At 40.6% G+C, this 18,071-nt stretch overlaps 2 protein-coding genes across 3 annotated transcripts in view; both read right to left on the minus strand.

Annotated features, from left to right (window-relative positions):
* Window positions 1-6,544, minus strand: part of cylda (cylindromatosis (turban tumor syndrome), a) — an 87,178-nt gene extending 80,634 nt beyond the window's left edge. Inside the window, exons 1-2 of the mRNA XM_048546716.2 lie at window positions 6,388-6,544; window positions 463-1,138 (exon numbers count right to left, since the gene is read on the minus strand). Of these exons, the coding sequence (XP_048402673.1) occupies window positions 463-966 (504 nt within the window). The 5' untranslated portion in view covers window positions 967-1,138; window positions 6,388-6,544. The remainder of the gene's footprint in view (window positions 1-462; window positions 1,139-6,387) is intronic.
* A 9,594-nt stretch (window positions 6,545-16,138) lies between these two features.
* Window positions 16,139-18,071, minus strand: part of nod2 (nucleotide-binding oligomerization domain containing 2) — a 45,578-nt gene continuing 43,645 nt past the window's right edge. Inside the window, exon 12 of one of the 2 annotated variants that reach the window (XM_048547073.2) lies at window positions 16,139-16,380. In XM_048547073.2, the coding sequence (XP_048403030.2) occupies window positions 16,308-16,380 (73 nt within the window). In that variant the 3' untranslated portion in view covers window positions 16,139-16,307. The other variant, XM_059651667.1, reaches the window with a different exon arrangement.

The following is an 18,071-nucleotide window of genomic DNA, read 5'->3' on the forward strand; positions in this document are numbered from 1 at the left end:
ATGACAACAGTAGCAAAACACCTGCTTCAACTTATTTGAAGAAAAGACTTGAGTGGTCGACTAAGATTTTAATTTCTACTTTCATTCAGGATTATTTCAAATGGATGTAGAATAATGACTTCAGCACATTCCATTGGACTCCACAAACTAAGAAAATCGTTGGCTTTTTTCAGAGCAGGTATGCAGGATGACTTGTAAATACCGATCACGAGTCAATCTAAGTATCGTGGTCTCTAATTACTGAATACCTAAATTAGAAGGGAAAGACGCATCTCTTATCCAACTCAGAAACAGTTGGAAACAGGGTCTGAAGAAGGGCCCAGAACTGAAATATCAGCTTTCCTGCTCGGCCTGCTGCGTTCATCCAGTTTGACACCTTGTTAACTCTTATCCAACTCCATTTTACATTCTGAAATCATTTACCTTATTAAACAGAAGAAACAGAAAATAACATGTACTTACCAATAATTCCACTCCAAAACACAATTCAGACAGAAACTTGCTCTGCAACAATGATCCCTTGAATCGTACAATACCAGGCAGTTTTTCTCCTCCGGCCCGCAGTTGAACTTTAACTTTCGAATCATAATCAATTTGGAGTGCTTTCTGCAGTTTTGACTTGTTTTTGGACAGAGCATGCCTCTCCTCACAGGTTGAAACAGCTAAAAGCAATTCAGCCACTCTCCCCTCAATTTCTTGTAAATCTTTTTCTTCAACAAACATGGTGTTATACGGTTGTTCTAAGCATTGCACAGTGACAATCCCTCTCTTATTTTTGTTACTATGAATGTTTGATAGTTGAGGACCACGATCATGAAGCATTAATATGCTGCCTCTTACTATTCTCAATGGCATTTGTGTATGTTTATTAATCGCATTACACTCTTGAGCAACCAAATAATACTTAGGTTCATCTCGAAGTGTCACGTTGGATTTCTCTTTGTTCCACGTAGCAGAACTCAACATGATGCAAGTTTTAACTTAAACGTGATGACTGTATCACAAAAGTTAACTTGTTATGATCGTAAAGGCCAGAAAAGATATCTACTTTTCATTCGGATCATATTAAATAGATTTTGCAGCAGAAACAAATTCCTCAGGCAAAAAGCGTTTGTCACTGGATCACTAAACTGGATACCTGAAAAAGAAAAAAAGTATTTTAATATTATTCCAACTATTTAATGACTTTTTTGTTTTGACATAAAATACAAAAAGGAGTGAATCATACACACAACTTATTAAGCAAAAATGTATATCTGTTTTAAGTGCAAATTTATAGACACAAGAATATTCCAGTTTGGTTATGGCATTAACAATCATGCGGTCTGGATTAATGATCTCAAAACAATTTAAATTCTATCATGTTGGCTGAAGGAATTTATATTCAAAAACAAGGTGGACTTCCCGACAAAAAGACCTCTCTCTGTCCAGAACTCGACATTGACCCTGATGTGGCACCCCATAATCCGAGTGGTCTCAGAGAAATGGCCTGGTGGCATTTGCAAATGGACTGTTACAAAATACTCTCCAATTCATATTTGCCCACCACTCAGATACACCTTGGCATAACATTTTACCTCTGACAGCTGAGATTCCCAGTGGAAAGCCTTCTATAATGGGGGCCTTCCATGTTCCATTTGGGATCTGCGGAGAGAGTTGCACATAGCAGGTCCAATCAATCATAAGTTATTCATTACACCCAGTGACATGCCACATGTAGTGGTTTGGTGCCAGGATAAAACTGTTTTTCATGGTTAAGTTTAAAGTCTTCATGTGTAGCCCTACCTCAGTTTTTCTGAAGGGGCTGATCCTCAATTTTTGATTGCACTTCAGCTCCATGCTTATGCTTTCTGGGCAGCCCATGGACAGGCAGACAGCCAGAGGGCCATTATCAGGTCCAGGCAGTGAGCCAAGGAGGAGATCATGTGCCTATGTACCCTTCTTTCAAAATTATGTCCATAGTCAGGTGTCCACTGAGAAGGGGCATGCAACGTTCACCAGCATGATAAAGGACAACTGAGGCTGAGAGATATCAAAAGGGTTGGGATGCATCATCACCCTGAACAATGTTATTTTGATTTTAAGTTTCAGTTCACTCTAAATAAGTTTTCATTACTGTGTACTTTTGTTTGTATCCAATCAGTGGCTGCCTAACCATTTTTGTTAATGTACAGCTTAGAAGAGTAGTAACTCATCCGGATCACTTACATGCTTTTGGAACCTGCTGCTCTTAACCAAAAAAAAAGTACATTTAGTGGCTCCAGAACTACAGCAATGTGGTTGAATCTTAACTGTGTTCTGAAAAGGCCAAGAACTACCTAACAGACAAGTCAAGCAACAATATGGCAGTTACTGTCAGATTCACATTCTTCAGCCCACATTCCACCCATCTCCAACAGCATTTCTGGGTGTGTGCTGAATGTGGGACACAATGTTTCAAGGCATCAGGTCAAATGCAGGTAAGGAAACCTCCTAATTAGTAGTTATCACTCTCCCTCAAGCTGGTGGATCAATACTCCTCCATGTCAAACATCACTTGAAACAAACCAGTTGCATCTACCCAAGTGGTGGCCTGAGTGATTGCAGTCCAAAAATCTCATTGTTGCACCCTCTTCTGAAATGTAGTGTATAGGATAGATTCAGAACAGATCAAGCAGCTAAAACTGTACATGGAGAGACTACTGGCCTGCAGCAACAGCAGAACTGAATTCCAACACAATCTGTCATCTCATAACCCAGCATATTTCTCCCCCTCCCATTAACATCAAATCCTGGGATAAATCCTTAATCGTAACCTCCACCACCATTAAGGATTGAGGACTAGGAAATCCACCAGCTGCAATTTCTCTCCAAGTCATACGTCACCCTGACCTGGAAACATTATTGTTGCTGGTTCAGTGTGATGAAACTCTCTACCCAAAGGCATTATGAAAGTAACTGAAGCAGTGGCTCAAGAACGTGGCTCACCAATAACGTCACACAAGGGATGGCACATTACATGATTAAATTCCCATGTAATTTTCTTTTATGTCATTAGATTTATCCACCTGAACAGTAAGTTCTAAAAATGTATTGAATTCAAGCCATTGATTTTATTTTGTTCTTAAAATAACATACCACCTTGCAACAACCAAAGAGATGATTTGCCTTTGTCAGGGTGAAGTTTTCAGTTTGTGAATGTTTGAATGTCTAAGCTGTCAATATTAACAATAAAAGAGGGAAAAAAAAGTGTTTGCTTTTAAGCCAGCCTTACTGGTCAGAACCTGTCCAGGGCTGAGCTGTTTTCAACTGTGCCATGAAAGAACCAAAACAGAACCTAATCCCAGTTCCCTAACAAAAATCTGAATTCTGAGAGGCAAAATTTACTTCCTTTTTAAGTCTTACATTGAAAAGTTTGTCAATGTTCTACAGTCTAATGTACTCAATTAAGAAAAAAATCTCTACATACATTTAGATTATATATTTTAATGTACTGAATGTATCTCCCACTATCAACATCCTGAGGCTTACCAATGACCAGAAACTGAACTGATCTAGCTATCTAAATACTGTGGCGACAAGAACTGGTTGCAGGCTAGGAATCCTTCAGGATGTAACTCACCTGCTGACTCCTAAACCCTGTCCACCATCAACACAGCACAAGTCAGGGATGTGATGGAATACTCCCCCTCCACTTAGTTGGATGAGCGTAACTCTAACAGCATTGAAGAAACTCCACACTACCCAGGAAAAAGCAACCCACTTAATTTGCTCCACACCCCTACACCTCTGATGTACAATCTACTAGACGCATGCAGAAATTCTCTCAGGTTCCTAAGACAGCACCTCCCAAACCCACAACTACTACCACTTAGAAGAACAAGGACAACTGATACAAAACAACACATCACTGTTTAGAGGTACTGTGTAAGATACTGAGGTAAAGTATTGTGGATGTTGATTGCAATAAGATTAGATTAGATTACCTACAGTGTGGAAACAGGCCATTCAGCCCAACAAGTCCACACCGCCCCTTGAAGCATCCCATCCAGACCCGTTTACCTATAATCTACACACCCCTGAACACTACGGGCAATTTAGCATGGCCAATCCAGCTAGCCTGCACATCTTTGGACTGTGAGAGGAAACCGGAGCATCCAGAGGAAACCCACGCAGGCACGGGGAGAATGTGCAAACTCCACATGGACAGTCGCCCGAGGCTGGAATCGAACCCGGGTCTCTGCAGCTGTGAGGCTGCAGTGCTAACCACTGAGCCACAGTGCCGCAGGATGGTGAAGAGACACAGTGTTGCAGAAGGAATGGTCCTTGCAGAATGCTGATAAGGGAGGGGAGAAGAAGATGTGGAGGCATCCTGCTGGGCGTGATGTAAGTGGCAGAGGATGATCCTTTAAATGCAAATGCACAGGGGTTTCCCTATTATTGCTCTGACACAGGCAGAAAGATTTGAGGGCAGAAGTATCGTGCACCATAACAGAAATCTAAGGTTAAAAGAGAAATGAACCAAGAAACCTTGAAGTGCAGATTCATAGTTTCTTGAAAATGGAGTTGCAGGTAAATAGGATAGTGAAGGAGGCAAATGGTATGTTTGTCTTTGTTGGACAGTGCTTTGAGAATAGGAGTTGGAAGCTCATGTTGCAGCTGTAGACGACATAGTTAGACCACTTTTGGAATACTGTGTACAATTCTGGTCACCCTGCTAATAGGAAGGTTGTTGTGAAACTTGAAAGGGTTCGGACAAGATTTACAAGAATGCTGCCAGTGTTGGGCATTTTGAACTATAGGAAGAGACTGAATAGGCTGGGGCTATTTTCCCTGGAGAGTCAAAGGCTGAGAAGTGACCTTACAGAAGTTTATAAAATCATGAGGGACGTGGATAGGATAAATAGACGAGGTCTTTTTCCTGGGATGAGGGAGTCCAAAACTAGAGGCATAGGTTTAAGGTGAGGCGGGGAAGATTCAAAAGGGACCTAAGGGGCAATTTTTTCACACAAAGGGCGGTGCATGTATGGAATGAGCAACGATGAGATTTATTTAGGATATCTGGACAGCATAGACGAGTTAGACCAGAGAGTCTGTTTCTGTGCTGTACATCTCTACGACTCTAAAAAAGAAAATGATGTCAGAAGCACTCCTTTAAAAAGTGGCATCATCAAAACAGGTGCAACAATAATAAACTGGAAGAACAGGTGGAGTGCTTGCAGGAAGCAGGGTGGGAGGAAGTGTAGTCCAGGCAACTGAAGGAGTCAGGGGTTTGTAACAGACATTACTTTTACCATTCAATTCCAAAGAAACATCATATTGGAACCAAACATTAATGCTCTTTCTCTTCCTGCTGATAAGAGTCAAGGCAGTACCAAGTACAAGGGCACAGCAAACTGGCTACTCCCCTAATCTCACTAGCAACCCTACTACCTACAGTTTCATTACCATGGCAGCCTCCCAACTCCCTGCTGTGCCTTTTATTTTTAACCCCTCCCCATACACCACCTGGTCATCCTGGAAAGAATGGCAACATAATTCCAAGCAAGGTAGTGTGTGGCTTAGAGGAAAAAATTGCAGGTGATAACATTATGGCATTTGCTCCCTTGCCCTTCTGAGTGGTATCAAGCTATTAAAGGAAACTATGAGTTGCTGTAGTGCAACTTCTATACAGTAAACGCTGCTGCCACTTTGCTCTGATGGTGGAGGGAATGAATGCGTAAGGTGGTCAACGCAACATGGATGTCTGCCAGGGGCTAACTATACAACTCTAATCCCTCAAATGAAAACATCGTTTCTTGGAGAAATAACTTTTAAAAGGCAAGGTTTCCCCGAGTGACTCAGTACATAAACGCACCATGTGCTACAGTGCTTCCTGCTTCAAAGCAAAGCTTCCAATCAGCAGCGAAACTAGTTCAACCAGGAGCTGTATTTCCAAGTTGTAAGCTGGAAAAGAATAGGGAGATTCCCATTTCTTCACCCTACGACCCCCTTTCTGTTTCGTTACTGGATCCTGACAACGACAACGTCAACCTCAACTTCAACCACAAAGCCCCTAACAACCAGGGATGGTATGCACATTTGCAGAAATACAACCGGCATCTTCAAGAGCAGTAACGGAAAAGAATATATTTACATGTAACCATCAGGATCAGGAAGACCAAGTGATGGGTGTCATCCTGCTGAGAGGCACAAAACACGATCCGGGTCGAGGTGGTCATCAGCTGGAGCAGCGACAGTCCCAGGGCCGGATACCTCTAGCACTGTAGCTGTCAGGGGGATCCTGGGCACTGAGGGGGCAGGTGGCCGGGCTGGGATAGGCCGGGGACACCCTTACCCCACTCGCCGGCCCACCTCACCCATCAACACATATACGCGCGCGCACACACATATTCCAGGTTCACTTACAAAGCCGGCAGTCCTCTGTTCTGTCTCTCAGGACTTAATGACAGATAAAGAACCAAGCGAGTCCCAGACTTTCACAAAAACAACGACGACGACGACGACGACGACGACCCGGAGCTGATGTAAATAAAGGAACATTCCCAACCAGACCTCACCGTGCCAAGTCCCACCTCTTCCCCCGACACAACCGGCACGGACCTCCACCTGCTATTGGCCAAACCTCCACGGAGGGCCGGCCAATCGGCGGAGGCGCTGTCCACTTCCCGATCGGTGGTTGGCTAGTGGAGGTGGCAATCATTGATGTCATTACGCTTCCGCTTTCAGGTTTGCCGTGGAGGGTAGGGGCTGGGCATGCGTACATTGTGCACTTGGCTGCCCGCGAGGGGGTGGGGCTTGAGTGACAGCGCTTTCGCCTCATGCCCGCAGCAATTGACAAGTTGGTGCCGAGTTATTGGCACACTGCATGTCGCTGTACAACAAAAAGTCACATCTCCCATTCACAGCCTATTGTTCTGAAACCTGTGTTCAGGATCTACCCTGTATTTGAACTTTAAAGATTATTGCCAAAATAATATTACTGCACCCCTTTCGTGTTAATATTTCCGCAGGATCGTTTTTTCCATGCAAAATATTCACGTGCAGCTCATGACAGGCAACAAAATGTTGGCTCAGGCAGCGAAGCCTACGAATAAACAATAATAAAATATCCTAAACCTTACTCCACTTCATCCAGGACATGCATGACGTCCTCTTGTTTTAAAGCTATTTCTGGATTTTTGTTTGTGCTTCTTCAATGGGGAAGATAAAGGGGAAATGTTTGTTGATGTCATTCTTAACAGTTGTTCTCTTCATTGTAGGTCTGGAATCACATGTCGGTCAGACGAGGTGAGGATGGCAAATTTCCCTTCTTAAAGGACATGAGTGACCCTACGCAGCTGTTCTGTTTCTTGATGATCGTTTCAAGGTCACTTAGCTTTTTACTTCCTGACTTTTATGAAATTACATTCATATTCCACCAGATGTCCTGATTTTAACCCAGTCCCCAAAACATTGGGCTGGCTCCTTTGGGATTTTTGACCATCTCTCCACAGATGCTGCCAGACCAGCTGAGTTTCACTAGCATTTTGTTTCTAATTCAGATCTCCATCATCACCAGTATTTTGTTTTTGTATATTCATGTTTTTACATTTTTATTTGAAAAATCCTAATTCTCACAAACCCTTTCTTCCCTATAATTGACAAAATGGTTTTGAGAGTCCGATGAAGGGGACTCTAAGTGATAGGATCTACATGCATTTGAAAAGGCAAGGACTGATCAGAGATAGTCAGCATGGCATGGGAAATCATGTCTCACAAACTTGATCGAGATTTTTTGAGGACGTAACCAAAAAGATTGAGGACAGAGCGGTAGACATTGTCTCTGTGGACTTTAGTAGAATCTTTGATAAAGTTCCACATGGCAGACTAATTAGTAAAGTTAGATAAAATGGGATTCAAGGAGAGCTTGCCAATTGGATACAAAATTGGCTTGATGGTAGGAGACAGGGTGTGGTGGTGACGGCTGTTTTTCACACTAGAGGCCTGTGACCGGCAGTGTTCTGCAGGAATCAATGCTGGGTGCACTTTTGTTTATCATTTATATGAACAATTTGGTTGAGAATTTAGGAGGAATGGTTAGTAAGTTTGTGGATTACACCAAACTTGGTGGTATAATGACAAGTGAAGAAGGTTATCCAAGGTTACAGAGATGTTGACCAATTGACTAACGGGCTGACGAGTGGCAGATGGAGTTTAATTTGGGTAAATGTAAGGTTTTGCATTTTTGGTAAAACAAACAAGGGCAGGACTTACACAGTTAATGATAGGACCCTGAATAGTGTTATTGAACAAAGAGATCTAAGGGTTCAGGTACATAGTTCTTTGAAATTTGCATCACAGGTAGACAGGGTGTTCAAAAAGACATTTAACATGCCTGCCCTCTTTGCTAAGACCATGGAGTACAGGAGTTGAGATGTCATGTTGAGGTTGTATAGGACATTGGTGGTGCAACTTTTAGAGTACGATAGGAAGGATATTATTAAATTGTAGAGGGATCAGAAAAGACTTAGCAGGATGTTGCTGGGACTGAAGGGTTTGAATTATATGGATAGGCTGCAATGGGCTGTGACTTTTTTCATTGAATCAAAGGAGGTTGAGGAGTGACCTTATTAAGGTTTAGAAAATCATGAGGGGCATAGATAAGGTGAATAGCAAGGGTCCTTTCCCTCGGATGGGGGATTTCAAAGCCTGCGGGCATATTATTAAGATGAGAGGAGAAAGATTTAAAAGGTACCTGACGGGAAACTTTTTCACACAGAGGGTCACTCATATGTGGAATGAGCTGTCAGAGGAAGTGGTAGATACAGGTATAGTTACAACATTTAAAAGACATATTGATAGGTACATGAATAGGAAAAGGTTGGGGGGATACGGGGCAAATGCCGGCAAATGGGACAAGTTTCGTTTGTAAAACTTGGTCGGCGTGGATGAGTTGGACCAAAGTATCTATTTTGGTGCTGTATGACCCTATGACTCTAGTCCACGAACTACACAGCTGCAACGTGTCCTTGAGACCAAAATGGCATGACAATTTGAAAATTATATTGGGCATGTGGATTCAGGTTAATAAACATTATAATAGTATAATGTTGAATATTTTGCAGCAGCAACCTGCTATTCGGTTCCTACCGTTTTTCTAGTAGGGTTAGAGATGTTAGTTGAAGTGAAGATTAACTTTTTTTTGATTAAAATACTTCATTCTACAGTTGAAGAAAGCAATCACTCTCTGCTGTTTGTGATTAAAAATATAGACAAATTTAAGATTATACAAAAGAATAACGTGCATTTCTCCTGGGAGATTATCTAAAATGATGAAATAATGACACAAATAAATGTCATGGTAATTATCAAGATATCATCAAATGTCTTGGTATTTACATTTACAAATCTTACTTCATTGTGACACAAATTAATTAACAGTATTTGTACCATGGTTTAGAAATTCCAGTAGAAGTGTAATTGGTCAATACGTTTATTTGCTGTTATGTTCCTGCAGTGATTTCTGTCTCAAATGCCAGATAACGGGTATTTTTAAACAACAGGGCTGTGAAACAAGCAACAAAAGAAGAACAAGCTCATTTCGGCATTCTTTTGAGAAAAGGAAAGAGGTTAATAGAGGTCAACAATTCTCTCTGCTACAGAGATTGACTGCCAGTTGCTTTTTTTGAATTTTAGGGCCGACAGCAAGCCAGGACAAATCATAAGTCTGCTCTCTATGCACATATCAAATTAGGTGAGTACCTGGCATATGTATATTCAAAATAGATGCACAGGAAAAATACCTCATACAATAACGGCTTGCATATTATGACTGCACAAACTAGTTTTCCCCACTTGCCCAAGCATCACCTTGTGTTGTTGTCAAGACAGAAAAGTGGGAGAGACGAGGGGTAGGGCAGTATGGTTTTGGTGTTGAATCACAAATTGTGGTGCACTTTAGCATTCTGAATCATCATAGAATCCCAACAGAGTGGAAACAGGCCCTTCAGTCCAACATATGCACACCAACTCTCAAAGCATCCCTCTCAGATCCATCCCCCTAGAACCCATGAATCTACACATCCCTGAAATACAATGGACAATTCAGCATGGCCAATCCACCTAGCCTGCACATCTTTGGACTGTGGGAGAAAACTGGAGCACCCGGAGGAAACCCGCACAGAAACGGGGAGAATGTTCAAACTCCACAGTCACTCGAGGGTGGAATCAAACCCGGATCTCTGGCTCTGTAGGGTAGCAGTGCTAACCATTGAGCCACCATGCCACCATGCAAAGCCTATTTTTTTTATCACTCCCCAGTATGGAAACTGACCAATTTCAATCGCTATTATTATTATCCTCTATCATCAACTGACTATGTCACATGTAAAGAAACTGCGGAGGAGAGAGATGCAGCACACAACTCAGAAAGCACTAGCAAAGACAAAGGGAGTGAAATAGAGAGAAAGGGGGAGAGCTCATAGTGTAAACATATCACAGCAGGTCAAAGAGGATGCCAATAATATTCAGTACTACCAGATGCCAAAAGTTTGTGTGACGTGTTCCTAATGGTTGTCAATAGCTTACATACATAATAGCTTTGGATATATGATTATATAAAACAAATTTGTTTGTTCTTACAAATCATATCAACAAACATTTGGACAGAAAATTAAGTTAGTTTGTGTGAAAATTCCCAGTGGTCACGTTTGAAAGAAGATGTGCTAGAGGAAATAAGAAATATATACCTATAAATATATCCCTGGGGTTTTTTTACAGCAGTCTGGAAAGTTTTTCAGTTTGATGATATATCAATGTGTCTTATCCTCGATATCTTAGGAATTGGGAGAGTTAAAAAAATAAGTGACCTGGATATGTACAGAAATGTGTACATGTCGTGGTGGTTCAAAATGTTTTTACTGATGCTGCATTTGAAAAGTTTGAATTACACTTCTCTATCAATGGAATCTTTATTTGTTTATCATCAAGAATTTACCTTTCCACTAAACAAAAGACTTTACACTTGTGTAGTACTTTTTACAATCACTGGACATCTCAATAAGCTTCACAAGCAACTGACACTTTCTGAACTGTAGTCAGTGGTATAATGTAAGAAGTGCAATCGATAATTTGTGCACAGCAAGTTGTCACTCAACAATGTAATAATGACAAGGGATCTCTCACTTGCTCCTCAAAACAGTGCCATTAGATCCTTTTACGTTCACCCGAGAGGGCTTCAGTTAATATCTCTTAAGAAAATTGTAATCTCCAACAATGCAGTGTTCCCTCACTTGGGTGTCAACCCTAACTTTTTGTGCTCAAATTTTGTACGAGATCGTGAACCCACACTCAGAGGAAAGAGTGCTTCAAGTGAGCCATGATTGGGAAAATAACAAAAACCATTGATATCAAAGGGGTGTAAAGGTGAAGGCACCATATTAAGAATGTAATTTTCAAAGCAACCTATTCGATCTCCTGCAGCCAATTCTCAGTTTAAATATTTCACTTGGTGAGGAATAAACATTTCTGGGGAAAAGACTGCTATTTGACTGGATTTTTTTTTCAGTTTATATCAGAGGATGAACACCAGGATGAATTGGTTGGGTCAAATGGCTTGATTCTATGTATCTTATCCAGTGTATTTCCAGATACGTGGAAATGACCTTAAGCTGTTGTGGAGAAGGTGCACAAATGGAAGTAAAGGTAGAAGAGCAACTTCGCATTATTTTATCCTTTCCTGGGATTTAACAATTATTTAAAGCCCAACCCCAGCTGCTTTTAAGAAAGTGAGGCCAGCAATCTTCTTACACGGCTGCAGCCCTTCTGTTCAAGGTACACCCATACTGCCAGTGTGTTCCAGGATTTGCTAAAGAACGGCAACTGAAGAACTGGAGTGCCTTGGAAGGGTACTCGCAGTTGATTGTTTTCCTATGTGTCTGCTGCCCTTATCTTTCTAGATAGTACAGGTTTTGGGTTGTATAACATCTTGTAGATGACAAATATTGCTGCCATTAGTAATGAAGGTAGTAAATGTAGAGGGCGAAGGTGCCTATCAATTTGGATGCTTTGACCTGGATTGTGTCTAGCTTCCTCAGTGTTGTTTTAGCTGCATCAAGCCACGTAGGTGGGGGGCAATCCATCGCACACCCAATCTGTGTCTTGTAAATCATGGGCAGGCACTGGGGAGGCAGGAAGTCAGTTACTCTTAGCCACTGACCTGCTCTTGTAGCCGCAGTATTTAGTTAGCTGACTTGGTTTAGTGACTAATCAGAAGTAATCTCCAAGATGTTGATAGATTCAGTGATGGTAAATACACTAAATGTCAAAGGGTGGTGGGTAGATTCTCACTTGTTGGAGGTGATCATTGTCAGGCATTTGTGTATTGTGAACCTTACATGCCCTGTAACAAGTCTGCCTGTTGTCCAGGTCTTGCTACATATGGGCATTTTCTGCTTTAGTACCTGAGCAGTTGCAAATGGTGTTGAACATTATGCAACTGTGCTGCTAGACTGACAGTAAGGGAATCTGTATATAAGTCTCCAGAAATAATGCTCCCAAAAATAGTGCAACTGCATTTGTTCCAAACATTAGAGACAGAAATAATTTCTTCCATTAAAGCCTTTATATATTTTTTTGCTCCTGACTCAGAATGAAGTATCATGGAGAAACAGAAAAAACTTATTTAAAAAAATCCTGTATAAAATCTGGTACAGTCCTTTTCTTTCTTTTCAATTTAATGAAATGTAACTCTATCTTTACAGAGCTTCATTGAGTCAGTGTTTGCATAAATTGTCCTTTTTTCAAGCCTAAGTTGATCACTGTCTTGCTGTTGAATTGAAAGGTTATAGGGTCAAGCCTCTTTGCTGATAACCTCACAACTCTGGTATGTTTTTTAACCCTTTTCCAGTGAATCTACATTTACTAGCACCATACATAAACTTCAAGAAGGTCCTCAACAAAGTTCTATACAAACTTACTACGACTTCGGTAGTTTTTCATTTTTCCACTTCCTGCAATTCCTGTCTTTGGTTTGCTTGTTTTAGGACCTTATTAACACAATATGCAACTTCTAATGATTGGTTTACTTGTACTCTCATCACCCATTGGAAGTCACATATTAATGAGGCATAATATGCAGTTAATAAGCAGTTTAATAGTTAATAATTCATCCTTAATCGGTAATTCATTGCCGTCTAGAGCAAGAAACTCACCTCAATGCCTGGCAGATGCCATTGAGACAAGTCTCATTGGACTTCTCACACAATTCTGCCGCAACCCTTGGCATAGCTCACATCATTCATGCATCTTTAAAATCCTGCCCATACAGTTTAAAGAGGTGAGGGTGTCTAATGCTAAAAGGAAGATTAAGAATATGGAATTTAAAATCTCCTTAGTGCTTTAGGTGTTAGGTTTAACCAAAGACCATGGCTGTTCATCTGATGACTTGAATCCTTAGCAGTAACGAGTTTTACACGTTTCTTGGAGTTCTCATTGAATGGCTGTTTCTCCAGTTTGCTTTTCATGAATATTATCATCAGAGATGATGAAAGCAAAAGAGAGAGAAAGAAAGCTTTCAGGTTCTATGGCTACAAATCCAACATTCTTCCCTTTCTGCCCAGAAGTAATTGCTTGAAATATAGTTCATTTGTGTCTTCCCATGTCTGTCCTCACTGTTTATTTCAAGTTAGATAATCTTTGGTGACTTCCACTCCAATATAAGAAGCTTCCAGAGGTGTAAATTAAACAGGAGATACTAGATTTAAGTGTTTCATTTCAGCAATTCTGATGACATGTTGTTCTAATTTCAGACAGGGTCTTATTTATTGATACTTTCATGAGCTGGTTCAACTTGTGGTCAAGTGAACACAGTGGCCACCTTAAACTGTTTTCCCTTTCTAACACCATTTTAATTCGCGAAAGATCCCAAGTATTACGGTCAAACAGATATTAAAATCAAGGCGTAGGCAATAAATACTGGCCTATTAATGTGCCCACATTCTACATACTCCTTTTGATTGTACTTATCCAATTCAATTCTTATTTACCCAATCAGAATCTATAAATAGCCATCAGTGTCCATTCTGTTGTCCCCTAAGAAATTAGCCTTGCTACATCCTGACTCACTTCATATTTCTATTATAATCCAATGCTGCTACCGCACAATATAAAAACACCAGTAGTTCCACGTGTACACCAATGAAGCCAAATACTACCTCACTACCAACTCTCCTCACCCATCCATTATTTTTTAAATTTTCAGAATGCTTGGTGAACCTCTAACAGATGAGCAGGAATTTCTTCCAACTAAATGTTGAGAAGATCAAAGCCATTGACTTTGTTCCCTGGTCACTAACTTCATCTCTGTCCTTGGCAATACTCTGAGTCTGAATCAGACATTTTGTAATGTTGGTGTCATATTGACCCTGAGATGGGTTCAACTTCATATCTAATCCATTAATAAGTCTACTTATTTATATCATTTTAACATCTCTCAACTTTTCCTAATTTTGACTATTGAAATTTTTTATTGTACATCTATTACCTTTAGATTTGATATTATCACAGCAGAAGAGGTAGACAGTTTATCACAGCAGGGAGCACTGAACAATCAATCTATCAGTCAAAAAGATTGGACATATCACTCTATGGCAATGGTTTTCAACCAGGGTGCTATGGCAAGGTGAGAAGTGTGCCACAAAATTTTTGGAAAGCAGCGTTGTTTTACCTAAGCATCAAGGCTGCTTCCATGATTTTGATCTCGTCCACAGTCTCAATCTATTTTTAAGGCAGGATCTGCTATCACTAAGTGCCCTTATTGGTCGTGCATGCACAAGACTCCAGAGTGGTGCATATGTAGACTTCCAATACCGTGCATGTGGTATGAAGAATGTGGGTTTGCTGTGGGATTGTCTCATTGTTTCAGTAGCCTTGCTATTGAAAAGGTTGGGAACCGTTGTTCTATGGCCACCTTGCTACATCAAAGTCAGAACTGATGTTTGCACTGGCTGCTTAAGCAACAATACATCGCACGTCTCCTTCAAAGAAATGTTGATGTGATTGAAGTATCTGAGATATCCACCAGCTCTGTTCCCTTTACATATGTGCCATCTTACTATATAACAGCAGAAATGTGATCTTAAGGTTCTGTGATGTTAGTCTATCTATAACTTATTCCACGACACTAAGCTAACATGCACTGTACAGCTAGTCTGTTTTATTAGGATTTCTTAAGGCCACCACTTCTATCTGACTGCATTTTATCCCATGCCGAAGTACGCCATGAATGTTACATATTTGGTGGGTGAATTCTTCTGTGGTAGGACCACATGGAATGAAACTTTGTGAACGGATAAACCATTCAGTACAAATTAAGTTCAGAGATAATGTGAGGTATTTTTATAGCATGTTTACTTTGATCGGGTACTGGATATTTCATGTTGTAAGCTACTATAAGTATAATATTGGGAACTAACAACAAAGTGAAAGTTCTTCCCAAAACTTGCAGTAAGTCATGCTTAATACCTAAACTGTGGCAATTCCTTAGGTGTACATCTGTATGGAGTAGCAGGAATATGATGATTGGGCAGGAATTAATCTATAATACTGAACAATAGAAACAACAGACATTAAAATGGCTAAAAGCTTTCATTGCCTCATTCTCAAACCTGAAACAGGAGATCATTCAAGAGGTTTGAGCACACAATCCAGGCAGACATTTTAAGTGCAATACTGATGGAGTGCTATGTTGTCTTTCAGATACGGCATTAATCTGAATCATTGGCTGGCTGGTTAACAGGACAACAGTATTATTTACTAAACAGCTGGCATCTTTTCAGTGTTCGAGCCAACACCTATCCCTCAACCAACATGACTAAAATATAATTTCATTGCTATGTTTAAAATAATTGCAATGTTTACCCAAATTATAACAGTAATTACAATTCCAGAATACTTTGTTCACTATGAACACTGACATATCCAAGATACCAGAATAAATATAAATTCCTGACTTACCTGAAATATACAAGACTCAGATATTGAAGATGGTCATGCTTACAGTAGGAGACAGGAACGATAAAAGGAGGATAATGCTGTAATTAGAATCCAGTGTGTTGTTCATATAAACATGAGAACCATTCCAGTTAAGAACAGAAATAAAAACACAAGAAGCAAATGATAGATTAAATAAAAACCACTTCTTAAAAAAGAATCATTTACAAATACAACTCACACCAATACAGATTCCTTTCCACTATAAATACATTGCACTAGACCGAGCAGGACAGGGATTTTTTTAATGTGAGGGAAATATCAAAAGTTCACAAGTTCCCCTTTTCAGCTTTTGATCAAAATATCAATCTTCTTTCCACTCTGGTCATTTCTTCGGTTTCTTCTGCAGTCACAAGATTTCCTCCTAACCTGAATTTTTAAAAAAAATCTTTTTAAGTGATTCAATTTTGCTTCAGAATTAGTTTGGGTTCTAAGAGATTCGGGGTTGCCTATAAAAAAACATAACACATCGCAGAGTTCTATGTGACTTCTTCAATATCCTGGTCTCTTGGCCCCAATTTTTTAAAATTATTCATTCATGTGATGTGTATGTTGCTGGCTATTGCCCATCACTATTGCTCTTGAGAAGATGGTGGTGAGCTGCCTTCTTGAACCACTGAAGTCCATTTGGCGTAGGTAGATCTACAATGCCATTAGAGAGGAGGTTTCAGGACTTAGACCCACTGGCACTAAAGGAACAACATATTTCCAAGTCAGGATGATAAGTGGCTTGGGGAATTTGCTGGCGGTGGTGTTCTCATGTATCTGCTGTTTGCTAGATGTTAGTCATCATGGGTTTGTAAGGACACTTGGTGAATTTATGCAATGCATTCTGTAGGTGGGGGACACTGCTGCTACTGAGTATTGGCAGCAGAGGGAGTGATTGTTTGTGCATGTGATTGAGTAAGCTACTGTCCGAGAAGGTGTCAAGCTTCTTCAGTGCTGTTGGAGCTGCACTCATCCAAGCAAGTGGGGAGAGTTCAATCACAATCCTGACTTGTTCTTTGTCGATGATGGACACGTTATCGGGAGTCAGGAGGTGAGTGACTTGGACAGCATGGTGGCTCAGTGGTTAGCACTGGTATCAGGACCCAGGTTCAATTCTACCCTTGGCTGACTGTCTGCGTGGAGTTTGCACGTTCTCCCCGTGTCTGCATGTGTTTCCTCTGGGTGGTCCAGTTTCCTCCCACAGTTCAAAGATGTGCAGGATAAGTGATTGACTATGACAAATTGTCCCAGAGTGTCTAGCGTTACGCAGGCTAGGTGGGTTAGCCATGATAAAGGTGATGTTATGGTGACAGGTTGGGGCATAAGGTCTGGTTGGGATGCTGTTCAGAGTGTTAGAGCAGACTCAATGGGCCTAATGGCGTTTTTCCACAATCTAGGGATTCTGTGACTTGCACTGCAGCAAGTATATTTACACAGTAGGTCCAGTTTAATTTCTGGTCAATGATAATCCCCAGGATGTCAACGTATTTAGCAATCAGTGCCACTGAATGTCAAGGGAGTGATGATTATGTTCTCTCTTGTTGGAGACGGTCATTGACTAGCATTTGTGTGGCATAGATGTTATTCGCTACTTTCAGCCCAAACTTGGATATTGTCCGGCCTGTTCTACATTTGGACGCAGACTGCTTCAATACCTGAGGAGTCTTGATATGTGTGGTATCATTAGAGAATATTCCCATTTCTGAAAAAAAACAAAGAATTGTGGATGTTGGAAATCTGAAACAAGAACAGAAATTGATGGAGGAACTCAGCAGGTCCGGAAGCATCAGTCAGGAGAAAGCAGAGTTAACATTTTGGGTCCTGAACTGATCTGAAGAGGAGTCACTGGACCCAAAACATTAACTCTGCTTTCTCTTCACAGATGCTGTCAGACCTTCAGAGTTTCTTCAGCAATTTTTTTTTGTTTCAGATTCCCATTTCTGGCTTTATAGTGGAAAGATGGTCAGTTCTTTCTCTTGAAAGACATGTTAAATATCCTTCCAGATACATCTGTCACCTTGTCATAGTCTGTAAAACAGCATTATTTTTATGAGCATCTGGATAGAGTATTA

The sequence above is a fragment of the Stegostoma tigrinum genome, chromosome 16, assembly GCF_030684315.1.
Source record: "Stegostoma tigrinum isolate sSteTig4 chromosome 16, sSteTig4.hap1, whole genome shotgun sequence".
Classification (NCBI taxonomy): Eukaryota; Metazoa; Chordata; class Chondrichthyes; order Orectolobiformes; family Stegostomatidae; genus Stegostoma; species Stegostoma tigrinum.